This window comes from Corvus hawaiiensis, chromosome 5 (assembly GCF_020740725.1).
Source record: "Corvus hawaiiensis isolate bCorHaw1 chromosome 5, bCorHaw1.pri.cur, whole genome shotgun sequence".
Classification (NCBI taxonomy): Eukaryota; Metazoa; Chordata; class Aves; order Passeriformes; family Corvidae; genus Corvus; species Corvus hawaiiensis.
This window is the reverse complement of record NC_063217.1, coordinates 8,688,452-8,707,887: the sequence shown is the minus strand read 5'-3', so window position 1 is coordinate 8,707,887 and position 19,436 is coordinate 8,688,452. Positions and strand designations below refer to the sequence as shown.

Genomic DNA, 19,436 nt, shown 5'->3' with positions numbered 1-19,436 from the left:
ATAATAAAATTTTGGATGATTTTTCCACATCCCTACCACCATTCCCTTCCTCTCACCCCAGTAATCACTATCTACTTTAAAATTAGCCCATTCTATCTACCAATGCAGACAGCCCCATTAAACTAAACTGTAACATTTAATTTCTTCATGGGTGGCTGTGTAAATGTTCACAAGCTTATGTGAAACCTCATTTAAGTCCATCTCTTAACAAAAACCAGCTGTGTGGGTTCTGAAGATTCCCAGTCCACCCTCTGAAGTGGCTGGTACTGAGCAGTGTGAAGGACCACAGGAAGGTGCAGCTTATCAACATCCACAGGTGGTACTTGTGCCTTCCCTCACACTCCTATGCCAGCCCTTCAGGAAGCTCCATCAACTTCTGCTGGATACAGGCTTCAAACTAACCTGACAGGGAATCCTACAGATTGTTTCTTGATATAGTTTGGTAACATTTTTTCCTCATTTGAAACTCACATTTTTTATTCTTCAACTCATTGTTTTTTTTAGTGAATCTTAACAAAATAATCATACTTTAAGGTTTAGATGGGGAAATATAAACTAGAATGTCAGAATAATCTCACTGACTACAGTTAGGCACATTCTCAGTCAGTTTGAAGCTTCTACAACCCTTCCCCCGACAAGACTGTCAAAATCTCTTGATGTATTACTTGCCTTTGGTCTGTCCCCAAGAAATCCACTGCAGTTTGGGGCACCACATTTGCAGACTGTTTTTTCATTGCCCAGACAGTCAAGGTTGTAATTAAAAGTCAGCTCCGTCCCTGAGCGTGAAAAGGACAAGGTAACAAATTCTATCAAAGTTATTACAAGCAAATACAGTTTTTGCTGTCTGCTGTTTTGGGATTTGCTTGCTTCCCTCTCTTTACTGCTCGTAAGCACTAACAATGATTAACTAGATGCCCATATAACACGATGTCTTATGCAATTACATTTTAAAATAAATTCGTTTGACTTCACAAAACTGCGCTTGTGTCTGACCTACACACATATCTATCCACCCATCCAGCTAAATACAGCTATAGATAGGTATGTATGTGTGTGACCATGTGTGCACACAAACCAGAACACAGACACTTTTAAACAGCCTCCTACATCCACTCCTTAAGCTTATTATGTTCATGGAAAAGATGCATTTGAGAGCTCCAAAACAAAAACTTACTAAGGATACTTGCCCTAGAAGCAAGCAACAAAAAGCAGAAGACTCACAATTAAGAATCATTAAAGTATAAGGCAGATCACAAAGCGTCTCCTCTGTGTGATGAGTTCTCTACAAAAATATTTGCACTGAATCAGTTAAACGATGACTGTCCCACTCATAACTGCACAAAAGGTTTAACTTAGGGAATGAAACCAAGCCAAGCCGAGCTGATGTACCTGCAGGAATGTCACACACAGCAAAGAGCCCGACACGAGTGTCTCCATTCACTGTCCACTTTAGAGTTTCACAATTTGGTTGGCAGCTGTGATTCATAAACCGAGAATAGTTTCCTTTGGGGCCAGCATCAATAATACGGTCCTGGAGAACAAACCAGCAACAGGATGAATGTTTTTCCTCTCCCCTCTCACGAAACAAAAAAAAGAAAAATCATCCATAACTGATTTCAGTAGTTGCATTCGGAACTGACATGGTGCTGCTATCCAGAGCACAGAAGCCAACTGCTGGTACATGTTGTATTGGAAACTGTAGTGTCCCACATGGCCTGGAATGTGACACTCCCAAAGCAATACTCGTGCTCTAGCTCACATTTTCCTAGCACCCATCACAGCCACACGGCAGGATAAGTGCTCTTGTGAGCATTGTGGTGGGCATGTTAAGGAACCCCCTCCCCCAGGAAGCCTCAAAACTTAGACTCAGTCCCTTTACCATTTACTTTGCATTCACAAAGCTGTGAGGCATCTACAAGTACTGCGCTTTGTGGCATTTACCAAGTCACTGCATGATTACTTCCACAGATTACTAGTTTCTCACCAGATTTCTTTCCTCAAATCAGCCTAGTTTACAAAAACAAGCTCTTGGTAAGCTAAAAACATCCCATCCCTACACACAATTGCTTTTTCATTTCTATCTCCACCAAATACATCAAACATTAACAAAATAAAATGAAGTCTTGAAATTGCCAGAACTGTGTTTCTTTGCAGACCTGCTTGAGAAGGCTCTGCTTATTTATGAAGTATTATTATGGTTTCCTTCTAGCTCATTTTCATAATGCACATGTACAAGTATCATGCCTGTGTGCACATATTTCACTGCATGGGCAGCTCAGCCTCATAATGGCATTGGCGCTTTTGGCAAAACAGACCCACAATGAACGTTTATTAATTACAGTAAGAGTCAAATACATATTCAGTTCAGATATTTAACACACTGACATTGTATGTCAATCTAGTAGAGGGCTGAGAAACTTTTAAAGTGTTCAGAGAAACGTGGTTTCATCATCCTGTGGGGTAACTCCTGTGCAGGAACTCCTCAGTTACAGGACTAATGAAAACAGCAGGTGTGGAAATGCAGAGCAAGAGTCTTGGGAAAAGTAATGGTGGTTGGGACTGAAAAAGATGCAGGACTGGCAGCCAGCTCTTGTTTATCTCCTAACTAGCTGTCTGGGGACTGAAGTAATATAACATAGATATAATGTATAACTCCTGCTGTCCAGGTTCTTCACTTTCTCCCCCTCCTGAGGAAGAAAATACTCAGAGGTGTGCACAGAACCACAGGTGCTGAATTATTTTGGTGTGTTAATTAATGTGCTGCAACAATTTGCTGCAAATCAATTTGTGGAGGGCTGGCTGGCTACTAACACAGAGAGTGCTTTCAGAAAAGAGTTTCTACAAAAGCGCAAGCCTAGTTTTGTTATAAACAAAGCAAGGGACAGATGGCTGCAAAAAATATTAAATGCCCTATATAGGACACAGCCTCACAATTCTATCCCACATTCTCTCAAGTGAGAATTTTATTTTCTGCTGTTGAAATTTTAGTAGAAGTATTGCTAACAGCAATTCCTTCCACTGTATCACTACTATTCCCCCAAACTTCACACTTCATTTTAAGACTAGGCAGGTAAGTACTTTGTACTTACAGGTACAGGTAAGCACTGTACTTAATCAAGCAGCCTATAGACCTTAATATGTAATTTATTACGTAACACAGAACTAAGGAGATTCACTATGTACATACAGAATGGAGAGAGCAGGCAAAGAAAATGCAACGCTGTGAATATATGAAACTGTGGTATGTCAAAAGTAGCAGAGTGCCCTACCAAGGTGATCAACAGAAAAAGAGGTCAAAGTAAGGTTGTAAGTAAATAATGGCAAAAACCATCAAATACCCTACCTTATCAATAGTAAGCATATAGAAGTGGGTGATGTCATTTTCATGTGCATATTTGATTCTTGCCATACATTCCTCTTCATCAATCAGCTCTCCCACATACTCATTGACAAACTCCCCCTGAAAGGCACCAAGCATCACTAGTGAAGTATATCCCAAACCCACAAACAGCATTGCAGGTCACCGATTCTCTGCTGGGTAAGAACAATTCCTACCTTTTTGATATCCCTCTTGGCAACCAGACCCCACCCTTTGCCGTCAGTTTTGATGATCTTTGTCTCAGGGTACTGACGCTTCGTAAAGCACTGGTTCTGGCACCGCTCTCCCGCCGGACAAACTTGTGGGTGGCACTCGTACATCAGCATCCGATTGAGGCACTCGGAATCGAAGCCACAGGGGTTTTCATCCGTGGGTTTGCAGTTGCACTTGGGAATCTCAGATATATCAGCAGTGTATATCTGCACTTTACCACAAGGTTTATTCACCTGAAAAATACATTAAAATAGTTCAAATATGACTTTAGAACCGTTATTTTTATTGTAAGAGTTACAGTTACATAGTGGTTGCTAATTTGCTTTTGCACCACTAGATGTTTCCAAAGCAAAATTTTACCATCTCATGACTGGGAAAGCACAGTTACCATCATTACAACCTGACCCCATCTCACTGCTCAGCTCAAACCTTCGAGTACCCAGTGTCATTGCCTCAAACTTTACCTTAATATGTTTGTATGGTGGAGGTTTACGTTCACTCTCCTGGGTTTCTTTGGCTTCTCGCTGTAGCTTTATTTCTCGAAATCGAGCTTCAGCTTCTTGCAAAGCTGAAAAAGATTGCAGCATTAAGAGAAATGCCAGAAAGAGGATTACTCCCCCCAAACTGACTTGCTCATTCCCATGTGTGTTAAAACAAAGCATTGTCTACTTCTTAGTCCCACCATTCAATTTTCTTGCAAACAATGCTTCTAGAGTGTTAATGCTCTTAACAGATGTATAAATTCTACTCTTTTAGTCTCCCAGTCTGAGAGAGTCTACTCTCTCAGTCTTTCTTTATAGCTTTCCAGAAAATAAAAATCATCAGATATAATTTCAGTCAGATCCCAGTCTTTTACAAGACATGAAAATAATGTTCTCATGCAAAGATAGTAATAGTGACTGCTGCCCAGGACACCACAAATTTGTTTAATTCAGTATTGTAAAACAGATGTTCAAAACCCAAGGCTATGTGTGAAGAAAGCAAAGCATGCATATCCTAGGATTATTTTTGTTTACTTTTAGCTATGTACCATTTTTGAAGACTTTTCCAATTCCTTTGATCCCTTGGTATCTACTCCCTCTGTCTCCCTCCATGTAAGGGAACACCCGTGCTTGGTGCGTCCAATAGTAATCCTTAGAACCAAAGAAAAACACAGGAAATTCTCCGATTTCATGCTTCATTTTCTGGATATTTGGGGGAACGTTTTTCGGATGGCAAACTTCTGCAGGCCACCATCTAGCACAGAAGTACAAATAAAAAAATACAGCATTTTAGTCAGGCTCTTTCTGCAAGAGACAGTTTAACAACATCACTTGAAACAGCAGTAACTGATTATTATTTCCAATATCCAAGAGGATTTAAAATCCTTTTCTCCCCTCTCTCAGTAGAGAGTGAGAGAAGACTAGAAAAGGAAAGCCTGACACTCAGATCAGTGGGACTTCACCTGCCTGCAAGGTAAGCACACACACAGGGCTTCCTGTGTCTGGGTGGCAAAACCGTCATCTTTACAAGGCCTGCAATTACTGTAATTGTCAAAGATCAAGAGAAGGTTGATAACACCCATTAATGTTACAAGGATAACCCCCAGTTACCTCTATCTCACTCAAATCTCATCCAAGTGTTAAACACCAACAACCTGAGTAACTGATGTCCCAGCCTGCAAGGGAGTAATTTAGCCAATTACCAGTTAGACCAATTTATTGGCAGGGATCTCTGAAACCAACAGGGGTTGATAGCTCATACACTGAAGGCGGAAGTCAGAAGACTCAAGGAGTCCTGTATGGGTAATGCCTTGGCCAAGAGCAACAGCAAAGCTGCAAGTCTTTGAACCTGAAGCTTGCAGGGAGGTGAGGTCCTTAGTTCAGAGAGCAGTGAGAAATCAGTGTGCAGCAGGACTGGCCTACAGGAGCAATCAGTTGTATGATCCTTAGTTAAACATGCCAGTACTGTAAAACAACACAAATTCCTTCATCAGACCTGTAATTTCCCAGTTTAACCCAAATAATATCCTGGAAATGGAGCTTCTTGCCCGCCCTGCAGTCGTTGCAGTACCAGCTCCCATCTGGCATTTCGATGTTTAAGCAGTCAGGGTGAAAGGCTGCCGGGCACGACTCGCAGCACAGCAAACTTCCACCTGCAGAGAGGCAAAAAAAGGAAAAAAGAAAAGGTTGGGAAACATCAAGATCAAAATAAAAGTTTTGCATTCCAGACAGGTTTGAAATGATACACATGTGGTAGGTTCAGTTAGAAAATAAATGGTTAAAATATGCTGACCCTCAGCAACAAATACACACATCACTTAGTTGGGTACAGCAGCCAAAAGGTCCTGACTAATTTATATGCCTGGCAGACTCGGGTTAGTAACACATGCAAAATAACAAGCAAGCTGGTGATAAAAACGCCAGAATAATGCACAAATTATAATTACTTTGCTGTACTTTAATGACTACAATATGTTCAACATAGTTTTAATATATATTAACATTTCTATGTAGGAAAAATTTAAACCACAACAGATACTTGTAGGATTTTGGGGTTTTTTCCCCCTCAGGGGGAGAAGGAACAAGGTTGTTAGTTTGTTCCACGAATTATCAAGTGGAACGTTGGCTGCAGCTTAAAAGCTGCTATGCTGCATATTAATTTGTTAACAAATCAGGTAGAGTTTCACTGCTACAAGTTTAATCAACACTACACATTTTGTGGTTCTCAGTAAGGAACAGATTCATTGTACAGGATAAAATGAAACACCCTTAATTAGTGGCAATCCCGGCAACAACTAATACTGACTCAATTTTCTGTCTGCTGCTAAACTAAGAGCAACTCTTCAAATATTTACGGTGCAATATTACATATTAGCAATAAAGAAACAAAAAAAGCTTTAGTACATTGAACACAGGGGAAAGAATACAGAAATACTCATTAGGTATCTCTTGTAAAGAATTAAATCAGGCTTCTGGTTGTTGGATAAAGCCCAAGTAAAATTAATTATTTCTGGAAAAAAAAGGGTATTTAAAGCCCTGAAGCAGCATAAGCCAATCTGACATCACAGCAAAACCTAACAAAGCCTAACTTCATATGCACAGTTCTAACGATTTGCTATAAACAGATTAGAAAAACAACACTTAAACTGAAGAATAAAATGAAAGAAAAAAAAGTTTTGATGCTGCATTTCTGGAGGAGTTCCCCGCCCGTTTACCTTTGGAACACACAAAGCACCAGCTGACATTGACATGGGCATGGTGGCTCTTCCCCTTCATGGCAGTGAAGTGGTTGGTGCACACGATGCTGTTGGAGGCGATGACGGCGCATCCCGCGGCAATGCAAACGTCCCCGGCGTGGTACGCGACGGGGCAGCGCACGCAGCGCATCATCTTCCCTGGCAAAGCACAACACTCACGGGTTACCTTGGGACAAAACTGACTTGCAGTGAAGCACAATGCTGCCGTGTTACTTTGGGACAAAACTGACTGGTTATTTCAGCAAAAAGGATGGTAGTGCTCAGACACCCTATATGCACGCGCAAAACTCCAGCCATTATGTTTTCAACGCTTGCAACAATACTGAATTAATAAAGGTTTTTAGAGAACCCTACACCCAATTTAAAGCACTCTATGACTTTAATTATGAACACCAGGGTAGACCAGCTCTTCCTTAGTCATGTAATTCTGCCTGCAAACGTTGCCCAAAGCTAAAAACCTGCACAGAATCAAGTGTCTCCACTTTCATTGAGCCTTGCTAAAGTGTTTGTACATTCTCAGGTCCTGCCCTCACTGCTTGGCCTCTCTCCTCATCCTCTATGCATTCTAGATCTCATTCTCTCTTGAGAAGAAAACATGGCTAACTATGGATAACTGAAAGCTAGTTAGAAAGAGAACACAAACAAGGTAAATAATAAAGCTGACTAAAAATTATTCTATTAGTACTTTTTTAAGAATTCTGAATCAATCGCTAGTCCATTTATGCCTAACAAAACTGCAGCTAGCAGCTCTCAAATGGACACATTCCTTACCTTAGCATACCATAAATAAAATTAATTCATCAGTCACAAAAACGTAAAATCAAACTACCTTTTGAAATTCGTGGATGTGAGGGGTTACTAACATGACAACTGAGGCAGCTGTGGAGTGGACACCGAAACCCCCTGTTCTCGAACACAGTGAGATGAAATTTTTTCACACAAGCTTCGTGGTAGAATTTTCCGCAGTGAGACACAACACAGCGTTTCACATCTGCCTTTCTCTCCTTACACACAAAACAGGTGTGCACACCTGGTGGCAAAAGAATAAACAGAATGTAACTCATTTTTCATCCAAACACATGACTTTAAAACACTTCTCTCGTGCCTTTATGTTATGCATGAGGGAGTTGCTTTTGTTGCATGCAGGAGGCTTTTTCAGCAGATCAAATTGCATTACTTGATGTTGCAGATATTCCTATCGTAACAACTTGGTACAGCAACTATTTACTTCAGCTCTTTAGTATTAAATACTGATCTGCTCAGATACAAATAAAGTTACAAAGCAAACCCATTTGCAGTTGAAGTATACACAACAACACCCAAAGCCGCACCAATCTGATTTTACGTTCTTATTTATAAGTCTCAGTACGCCAGGACAACTATGAATTTTTAAAATTTTTTTAAACCAGTGAAATAGGATGATGGGTTGTCTGTGGTCCTGTGAAATTTCAAGCAGGACCACAAACCAAAGACAAGCATCCTCTAATCTTTTTTCTGGACTAGTTGGAACAGCTTTATTTTGAAGCAGCAGTTCCAACAAGGTTTACTGCATGTACTGAAATGAGCTTATGAGCCAGAACACAAATCTTATGTAAAGTTTTGAGATTAAGAACTTCTAAGCAGTTATTACAGGATTAAAAGCAAATGAAATTAATAGCAATAAGGTAGTCTTTTAACAGGAAAAGCAAAAGATTGATATAGACACACAAAGGACTGAAAAAGAACTTAAAACGTTTCACTCGCCGCTCTTTTTCTAGGATTTCTTAAGTCTTTGTGAGAGACTTTAAATCTCATCTGTAATTGTACTCAGAGAGCAAATAATCTGTAGTTATTAAGGCAATGGAATTCTGATTAAATTAGCCACGTTGCAAGAGAGTTCTCACTGAAAATAGGGTGAACTTTGTAAAAAATGGCACACTTAGTGGTACTCTATGAACTCCCACCCTGTCAGGTCCAAAAGGACAAATAAGGGTTCTCAGAGGATACATACTCTGCCCAGGAGGATGTCCTAGAGCAATGGATGGGAAAACTATAACTTTTTTTATTTTTAATTAATAGAAAGGGACAAACTTGCCTGATGTACATTCACTACAAATGAATTTTCCTGCTGGTCTTCCAGAGAGCCCAAGGCAGCTTACATGAAAAGCTCGATAGCAAAGTCCTTCACACAGTAGGAGATCACCTGTTTTTTCACACAGCTTTTACAACACAAAGGCATTGAATGTTAAAGAAAAGTTCATATGTGGAAAAAAACTGTTTTCTTTATTCCTTTTCATAACACTGCTCCTCAAAATATCTTTTCCCACTGTTGAAATCAAATTTAACGAGTGAAAGATAATTTTACAAGCATCGTCACATGCCCTGGCTTCAAGTTGAAACAGGTAACAGAATCATTAAACCACTAGAAATATCCCTCCCAGACCATGGTTCAGGAGTAAATACAACCTGACAGAAAAAAAGGAATAGAAAAAAAGCTTTAAGAAATATTCCCTCAGCACACTGATGCATCTAAGTAGGGTTAAAAAGCATCCTTCCTTTCCTTTTCCTTGGCAAAAGGAAATCAGTTCAGTTGGCACAATGATACTTCTGTGTCTGATTAGTTAGCAGTGATACATGCATAACTAAAGATGAACCGAACAACAGTGCTGGCAGAATTTAAGGACTACCCAACATTTATAGATAGATACAACCTCATCCTCACTATGTACAAAAAATGGAAATGTAACTGCTTGCCCAGTCTCATGGAAACAAATTTGATCTGTCTACTTGGATTGTGCTATCATTTCATAGCCTAAGAGCCCTTCTAGAACAGTTTGAGAAAGGCTTTTGCTTTCAGTTGCTTCCCACCCGCACATCACAGCAGAGCAGTGCTGCTATCTCTGCTGCACACAGAGCACAAACCCCACTGGGCTGGACTTCTTCCTCTGAGCTAACAGAGAAACCAGCATCTCTTCTGCATCAGCTAACCAGTCACCTGGCAACACTCATGTGCTTCTTCTGAGGTACAAATTATGCTTATCTTACAGACCTGGAAACTCAAGCAGAAAGGCTAAGTCACTTACTGGAGGTCAAGAAAAATAATAATTAGGTATTAAGAATTCCATTTACTGCCATGGCAACCTCATCACAAACAGACATCTCAGACTCCCATGATAAACCTGTTTCTGGCCTAATATTGTCATTTTCATATTTAATAAGACCTTTTCTAGGAAAGCTCGGGAAACAGCCCAGCTAACGTCTCTCACCTGACAGACATATTCTTTTTTTGTTCCTGCTCCTCGCTCAGATTTTTTGGATGATATAGACACTTCAGTCTGAGTCTCATCAGCACTTTCATAGGGGGACTCTGAGCGCTCATCTCCTTGGCCATCGGAGATCTGAAGATTAAACACAGGTGTTAGAGAAAGCAGCCATAGATGGTCAGTTTTGCACAGAGTAATAACTGATGGAAGCAAACACACTGCAATTCAGACTAGCAGATTTAGGCACGCTCTTCTGGTTTTGTTTCCCCCACCTTCAAAGGAACACCTTGATTAAAACCAGAATATGCATTTGTGGAAGACTCACAAAAAGGACTATACAACAATCCCCCTCACCAGCAACTCAGTAGCAGCCAAAACAGAACACCAAAACTTTGTAACATGGCATTTTATTTATACTCAGTTCTGTAATACAGTTAGCAAGAAGTGCCTAGCCATAACACAGGGGTATCTTCAAATCCCTTGATTAAAGTTTGAGCATGTGGTTTATGAGAATGCAACAGTCAATTTTTAAAAAGAAACTTGGTAAACTCCAAGTTGCATATAAGTCTCTGACCCAAGGATTCTCCAAGAAAGTGTGAACAGCATATAGAAGAGAAGAAGAAAAGAACAAGCAGCTCTCAATATGTTTAAGGAACATTACCACCAACAATAAACTCAAAATACTAGAGAAGATAGCCCTCCCTGCTATGGATATATCTTATATAACAGACCTAGATGTAATAAATATGGGGTGTTTTTAAAAATAGTTGTAATTTACTTTAAAAAAACCCCATCCTTAGTAACATATTTAAAAGAAAATACAGGGTGGTTTTCAGTTCAGTAGAATTGAAGGAGGTAATGGACAACCAAGTCATTTGTCTCATCTCACATTACACCAGAAGATGCAGAATTTCATGCTGTTGCCCCCAGATGGTACTCAGTGAGTTGTGCCTAAGTATATTCTCCAGGAGAACACCACAATTTGGAATTGCAAAAGGATGCCATCACTTCTCTTCAAGCTCATTCTAATGGTTATTCACGCATACCATCAAAAGTGCTGCCTCCTGTCCCTTTTGGGTTGTCTAACTGCAACTCACAGGGGATGATGCTTTCTCCAGGCATTTCAGCTATATTAAAAGTCCCTTGGAAGCAGACATTTTCCTCCTGTGGAAGCAGGCTGCAATTAAGCCCGTTTCAATCCTTTTTGTTCCGCCCTCTAATTTTCTCCCTAGGGGACTTTTTCCAGTATCTAGAGCATTTTAGTGGGGTTTCTCTAAACCTTTTCTGTGTTTTAAAAAGGCTGTTGAAAAATCAAGCATGAGAACTGGAGGCAATAACCCATAAAAGTCTTGTAAGTACCATATCCAAAGCAACCCAACATGATGCTATTCTTCTCCACTTCTGCTCTGCTGTGCAAGAATCCCCCCAAGTCTCTTCAATACAGCACTGAAACTCACTCTAAATTGCTGTGCTATTTAAGAGATCATTTTGCCAATAGCCATTTGTCAGGATACAGACACCGCTTTATATGAAGAATTTATTCTCTGTTTTCAGACACAGAATCTCATATTTATCTACAGTAAACCACCTTTTTCTAAAATTGGCCCAGCTACATGCTGGAGACAGACACATGCAAACCCCCTATCAACCAATCCATGTAATGTACAAATTTATTAGAGGTGATTTATTTTGAAATCAGAAAGAAAAATGTAAGACCAAACCAGGTCTAGACTTAGTCTTCATAAAATCCCTTTAGAAACATTGGTTTTGAGTGATTAATTCTCACTGCTGCTGCCAGCTAACTTGCATTCCTCCATTTAACATTTGCTTTCCTTGATCACATCTAAAAATATTTTATAAATTGGATCAGACTGACAGCTGCTGGTTGGTTGGTGGGTTTTTTTTCCCACATTACTTGCAAGGGTATAAATTCATCTCCTCAGTGCAAATAAATACTATTAAAGCGATTCATACCTCCAGTTCACCTATGAATATTTCTACAGCTGGAGTGACTTGGGGATTCTGCCCGACCATTTCATAAGAGGTTAAAAGAAACTGCACGTAAAGTCATTGCTTTGTTCAGGCACCAGGAAATCTCTGTACCCTGGAAGGAGCTGTGAAATAGTAAACTGCAAATGTGACCTGAGTGCAAGGCCAGGAGCAGCCAGTTCTTGATGGGAAGGGGCAGATAAAGGAAGGCAGCGTGGGAGCACAGCAAAAACACAAAACCAGTTTCCCTTATGGTTTAAGTAAACTTACACACATGCTCATTTCTGTTTAAACTATTCCCACAGAAACATTAATTAGTGTAAGCAGTGCACTGCTCTAACATTTTTAGTACCTCATTATATTCCTGTTTGAACTAGCCAGAATTAGTCATGGTTAGAAAAGAAAAAAGGAAAAATAAGCTGGAAGGTCTTAGATCTGTATTTCTTTCCTACTTAAAAACACAGCAGAACAAAACAAAGCAACGCAAAACAAGCAGTCTTGCTATAACCTGACACTAGGTTTCCCACCTTTTCCCCACACCACAAAACACCTAAACCCCGAGAAAACCCATTTGTGCAGCACCCCTTGAGTTAATGCAGTGTTCCCAGCAGCAAAAGCCATAGAGCCTTGCCCTTGAGGAAGGTGCTCCTCTTCCCCCAGCACACTGCTTTTGAAGACAGAGCAGAGAAATAGAACATATTCAGTGATAAATATACTCAGTCAAGAGAGTAAGTCAAAGTCATGCTTTCCAAGATTTTCCTTGGTTTATACACTCCATTCAAACGAAGGATGCAGACCTCTGTATGGAAACAGAACCCTATTGGCAGAAGGCAGTTTTTCAGAACCCCCTAGATATGGGTGACAAAATCCCAGCCATTTGTGAACCTCAGGCTGACATCAATTTTCCTACAGAAGAGAGATTTTACCGCCCCAGAACTAATGCACAGCCCTTTATTTAAATTAAATGGTTACTGAGCCAAAAAAATGAGCAGGGCTGGCAAGAATCAAACCCGAGATCACAAATGCAACCACAAAAGCCAAATACTATCAGCCTATTCAAGATAAAACTTGGCAATTTACACCCACCTATGTATTAATGCCAGGTTTCAAGCACAAATACCAATACACAGAGCATGAACAAAATACCCTCAGCTCATCAACTAAATGGCTACCAGGCTGAGAGTATCTTTCAAAATCTCTCCTTTACAGCTGTCAGGAGCCTCACACATGTTACAAATCAAATGCTCTATTAACCACCAGTTTTGTAACACACAGACAAAACCAGATACCTGCTTATGGCTCTCTCAGCTCCTAAGAGTCACTACATTCACAGGCAGCTCAGCAATACACTCCTGTGGCCTGGTGCAGGCTGCAGAATGCACCTCCTCGTCCCTGCCACCATGACCAAAGGTTTAACCATCATCTCCAACAGCCATAATCCATGCACTGCTCACACACACTTCACTCCCATCCCAGATTTCACAGTTCAGGGCCTAATAAGTGGGAAGGCTAACAGATTCCCTGTTGTACGAAAGGGAAGCATTTCTTTTGGATAATTCAATTTAATCCTTATTTTCATCTTGCAGAAGGTGAAGTCTCTACCAGACATCTCTGGGGAAAGCTCCCTCTATGAAGAGAGCTGGAATTCAACACTCAGCTCCTGAAGTTATCCCAGAATAGCCAATGGAAATATCAGGGAAGTAAAAGAGCATCTGTTCCTTGAGGCCTACGGAGAAGAGGCCGAGACAACCCTTCATCCAATGCTTCTTCGAGAGGACTTAGAACCTAAGAGAGGTACAGCATGAGGTAGTTGGGAAAACTCTATTTGTACCCCAAGCAAGCTGTAGCAGCACTAACAGGTTCTGATTCATCCAGGGGACACTGAGTTTTGCAATTAAAATACGTGTAGATTGAAACAGTCACTACATAAAGATGATTTAGAAGATCGCTAGAAATCAGTTCATGCTGATGTGACACAGCCACCTCTGCAATGAGACATAACACTTCTGTGGGTGGTTAACACAACTTCCCACAGTGGAAGGTCTAACAGGTCACATACCAGAGCCCAAATCACAGCCTTCAATACAAATGTGGACAGGTTTTGGGGGGCTTGTTACTTTACTTGTTGAGTTACAAATATAAATCTTTCCCTTGTAATCATGCCAGAGCTTGTCTTGTCCTTATTTTTGTAATATAATCCTCCTAGCAAAGTAAAGTGTATATAATTAACTCTTCTGATATTCAGGCCAAGGTTCAAAGTAATCAACATTTAGATTAGTGGCAAAATGTATTAATTGGCAAATTGTAGCTATTTTATTCTGCTTTACATTTGGAGTAATTTCTTATTTCTCATAAAGGCAAAGGACTGTTTTAAAGAGTGTAAATTTAGGGGAAAAAAGCCAAGGCTGTTCACTTCAGATTTTTAGCAAGTGCCAAGTTTCTGCACTGAAATTGTACCTGAACTCTTATCATCATCTCCACCTCTCATTAGCAATTACTGCTGCTGTGACATGGAAGACACCCTTCCCCTGCTGAACTAAGGATCACTGCAAGCACCATCAGCCTCCCCATACTGCACATCAGTCACACTTTCCTTCCTACTTCCTTCAATTACTGAATGTCAACATTATCTTGTGAGGACTTGCCTGTAGAGGCTTTCACACTTCACTGCCTGAACGCTGAGCAAGGGTGGTATATGAGAAATCGAATGCAGTTCTTTCTACTGGAAACTATGCACCTGCATACACAAGTGAGAAAAAGGGAGGAAAACAGCCTAAAAACCAATTCATGCTCTTCATGTGGGGTGGGCCAGAACTTACTTCAGGGATTATTGAGGTTCCAAATACCATTACCACTCACAGAAGTGACCAATTTCCCATCAGGCTCCTAAGGCAATCCTTCCTTTCCCACATGTCTCAGTCATTATTCACTACTTACACACGTAAGACTCAAAAGGGAACATGTAGGGACACATTACTGCATTTTCCAAGTTCCCCATAGCTTTATTATTGAAAAAATACTTCACTACCAAGTCAAACTAGGACAAAATTTTGGCATCTCTGTGAATTCTTTGTGTTTAGCATTGTATTTTTACCCTTGAAAAGACAGAAACTGTAGCAACGGGTAATTAAAGAATTGGGTTTACTCATCTCAGGATATTTTGAGCATACATTTTATACTACTACTGTATTTTTGGAACAGTTACTCAGGCCCACAACAGTACAAGGATCAGCATATAAAGACTTCAAATCCCCCAAAGTATTTTTAATTTTCTTTTGAACTATATGCTAAAATTCTCTGTTCACAATAACCAAAAGAAGTGCTTAAGGGATTCTTTTAGACAAACATCAATCTATTTTTAGAATGACTATATAACAATGCTTATAAAAGCCATCTTCAGCATTAATTCCTAACTGAATGAACATGCTTTGCATACTGCAATATTTGATGTATAAAGCCAGATTACATCAGCAAGCCCTGATGAACACTGGGTAGTTGTTTAATTGCTAAATATAAGGATGAGATTTACTTTTTTTCCTGCTTCCTGGACTACTTTTACCTGTTATGTGCAAAAGGGATCTATACGAGCATACAGATGCAAGGACTGTTGGTGGAGTAACGGAGTTTCCTTGGCATGATTATATTGAGTAAATAAGTGTTTGGTTTTCACAGAGCATGCTGAGCAGGCTTAGAGGAAGAAATGTGTGCAACTCTATACAATAATTATAATAAGAAAACACACTAGAGGATTGAAAGGAATTAAACTGAGTCAGCTATGTGCATTTTTTGAGTTTATATGTTTATATTTTTAATTTTGTCTTTTGTCTGAAGCACTCTAAAATGATTAAAGGGGGGTGGGCAGGAAGTCAATTTGACAGCAGGTTCTGTACACAGATTTTGTATACAAAATCAATTCTCAATGTTTTTCCTCCTGCAAGACTTCCTGCAGCTGCAACACGAGTCCTGCAGCTGCAACACTGAGTCTGAGTTAACTGCACAGCTCAATGCACCACCAATTAAAGCGTTCTAAGGTGAAAGGATAACACTAACACAGGGGAACATTTCTCACAGTACATTTTAACACTGAATCCAAATCTACTATGATTTTTTAAGATTTTTACAACCAGGTACCTGATTCCAGTCACAGCCACACACCTCGGCAGAAATGTGAGGCAGTTCTTCAGTCCCTCTGCTGTTTTACAAAAAGAGTTAAATGCGAGCTGGTACGTACACTCAGCTTGCATATTTCTAGAACCACATGGGTGAACTTTGCAAATGGTATTGCTACTTCCACATCTGGGTGGCTGAAATGTCACTTATTTAAAAAAAAAAAAAAAAAAAAAAAAAAAAAAGGTAGTGACACGTTCTCAGTTGGCATCCGATCATACTGATACACAATATAAGCTGTGAATCTGTGAAAAGATAGACTGGAATTTAAAAATTCAAACCATGCTGTGGTTCAAAGAAGCAGGTGAAGTCAAATACTGATGTGGACATTTGCTCCACTTACTTGAAGAAAAAAAAATTTTTTTTCCACTTATAATTGTCTCCTTCTTTCAGACAGCTCCAAAATCAGAGTAAATACCAGAGCCAGAAAAATCACTGCTCTATAATTTCAAGGAAAAAAGGTCCAGAAATTCTATCTCTGAAAATAAAGTATCTGTACTCATCCCATCTGGAGCCTGGGAATTTAAGAAGTTAGCACAGTAAGAACAAAAAAATTTAACTGTTCTGCTTGATCAGCTGGTGACCTGGCTATTAAATGTGCCTTTTGTTTTAGAGTTAGGATTAAATCTTCATTTTTAACAGCTGATCTAAGAAAGCATCCTTGCTGGCTCAGTGTTTTCCTAGGAGGTGGGGAGGGGGTCATGGTGCATCTTTTTTTCTTCCCTGTAATTACTTCCTGGCTAAAGGCTGTCCTAAACGACCAGAGCATCAGTATTTGTTAAGGCAAAAACTTCTGTCTCAAGGAGCAGAAGCAAGTCCCAAATAATATCCCAGTGTGTGCTGGCAAATGCAGACTGAACATCGACACTTCCGTGCTCATCAGTTTCCCTGGGCTTTCCCCTCTCTAGATCCATTTCAGACAAGGTTTTCCTGCCATGTTTGAAGGCTCAAAACAAATCTGGGCATTTAGACTGAAAAAGTTGCTAACCTTTGAGCATCTATGGTGCCCACAGTTGCTACTCCACCAGCCACACACCTCTTTAGACTTTTACAGCTACCAAAGCGCAATTTTGTTCAAAAAATTTCTTCTTCAGAAAACTCACTTTATCAATTCATTCAGTCTAATAAAAGCACTTCTTGTATTACTCATATATGCTTGTGTGACAGCCTTCTTAAGCCTTAAGAATACAAGCTTTGCTCTTAGTCATTCAAGACAAGACAACAATGTTCTTCTGTCACATTCTGTTTAAGCAGTAACAAAAACAGCTAAAGGGCAACATTTGAGAGCCAAAGAAGGCAGACCTCCCCCCCCCCCCCTTCCCCTTGGTTTACTTGAGCATCACCTGCTTTATAATGCAGGCTGTAGAACATCAAAAGGAAACACACCCTGCTATGTACACTTATCTTGAAGCTAGGGGTATGTAAAATGAAAACAAAGCATGGCAGGAAATTATTTCCTCCTGCTTGGCAGGCAAGTCTCCTCCACTGCAGGAGCAGCAGGATCCATAAAAGAAAGGGCCCACAAAGAGCGACCTGCACCTTTTACAGGGATGTCTTAAGCAGCATCCTCTCTCAGGTCACCTCCCATTATATATATCATGATCAGATGATATGAACAGATCATATAAAAAGATACGCGGCATCTTTTCACAGGCAATTTAAGAGGCACGTCTTCACGAGTTCTGAATGCTGTTGCCTACTAAGTTTCACTTTCCTTAACACTCAGGACACTGCTACAATCTCAGACTTCCTGACAAGACTTTAGAGTCGGTGATTTCTACACCACAGTCACCCAGGAGGAAGTGGGCTTGGCTGGGCAACAGCTCTCTCTAGAAAGCTTGGAGTATGCATGTTCTGATAAATAAACTCTTCAGCCTTTCTAAAAGATAAAACCCAACTGCATACTTTTTTCTTATTAACAAAATCCGAGCAGCTACAGCTTTGGGTTTTTTTTTTTTACTGTAAGAACAACTCATGTAAGAGTAAGTCAATAAGCAACATACAAACAGGTCAGGCTGTATTCAAAAGACAATCTATCGTGCACCCACACAGAGACAGAAAAACTGACAGAGCCAATTGAGTTACAGTTAACATTTCCTTTATTTCATATAAGAATTCCTGAACTGAATGAAGAGTGATATTTTGGCCCATACTGCTAGACTAGATAAATTCTTTAAGTATGCGGTGCCACAAGTGTACACAGTACTATAATAGCAAAAAAAAAAGACAGCCTGGGACAAGTTTCATTTTTATTATTAGCAGGAGTTAGACGTTTCAGATAAGGATATTATGCATTTCTGAATTTGCCTGGAAAGTTAATTAAAACTATGAGAACATTTTAAAACAGTATAAAATTGCCTACAGATACTCATGATACTTTGGTAGGGGATGTGGAATAAAAACCTACATCATGTAAACATTCAGTTAACAGATTCTCTGCACTCTGAAGCCTAAGTAACACACAAGAGGAGAATAATTACATAAGAAACTTAGTTTTCTACACAGAATGTGCCATCAAAGAACAAAAGTGACCTTAGAACTTTTTTCCACATGAAAATAGAACCATTGTAACAAAACTGTATGGTCTGGTGGATGATGCAGGTCATGGAAAATGTCAGAGGCTTTAGCAGAGGTTTAGCAAGGAACAAGTCCAACTACCTGGAGTGTTCCACAAAAATGTACCTCTGACTGCTTACTGGTGCTTTCAAATGGGAAAAAAATAATCCATAGGCATACAGAAACAAACACAGGAAACAACTGTCTGCTAAGTCACAGGTGGCACTATATATTAACTTATCCTTAAGCAATGTTTAGAAGAGAAAATTATATTTGAAGGAAGCTTGAATGAAATGCTAGAAGCACAGTGATCTTGTTTAACAACCTGGAAGGTTCACTGGAACTGTTCTTTCTTTAGGTCAGTAGTTTGTTTAAAATAACATGAATTCCCTTCTTCCTTCCTGTTCTTAGGATCAAAAAATCAGTTATTTTTACCTTCAGTAAGAATTTTTAGTTGTATACTCTAGGACAACTAGACTCCAGGGTTGATAAATGGAGCTGATGTACTTTTTGAGTTGCAAGCTGTGCATGTCTCATGACTGCCTTCTCAATCAAACACCTTACCTTTTAAGAGCTGTACGTGTTTTCTCCTTTGTGTATACATGCTAATACCCATTAAAAATGCAGATAAATGAAATCTGTCTCAAATCAG

General features: G+C 39.8%; 1 protein-coding gene and 1 non-coding gene across 7 annotated transcripts in view; both read right to left on the bottom strand.

The window, feature by feature from the left end:
* The window catches only part of NSD2 (nuclear receptor binding SET domain protein 2), a 99,759-nt gene that overhangs the window by 5,357 nt on the left and 74,966 nt on the right, over window positions 1–19,436 (bottom strand). For 5 of the 6 annotated variants that reach the window (XM_048303013.1, XM_048303011.1, XM_048303012.1 and 2 more), the window contains 11 exons: window positions 10,076–10,207; window positions 8,905–9,028; window positions 7,660–7,860; window positions 6,789–6,968; window positions 5,570–5,726; window positions 4,623–4,828; window positions 4,057–4,160; window positions 3,556–3,825; window positions 3,344–3,460; window positions 1,390–1,531; window positions 670–776 (listed from right to left, as the gene is read on the bottom strand). In XM_048303013.1, the coding sequence (XP_048158970.1) occupies window positions 670–776; window positions 1,390–1,531; window positions 3,344–3,460; window positions 3,556–3,825; window positions 4,057–4,160; window positions 4,623–4,828; window positions 5,570–5,726; window positions 6,789–6,968; window positions 7,660–7,860; window positions 8,905–9,028; window positions 10,076–10,207 (1,740 nt within the window). The other variant, XM_048303015.1, reaches the window with a different exon arrangement.
* Window positions 1,683–1,813, bottom strand: LOC125326846. Its single transcript, XR_007204028.1, has one exon. It is a non-coding gene; the product is annotated as a small Cajal body-specific RNA 23 (non-coding RNA).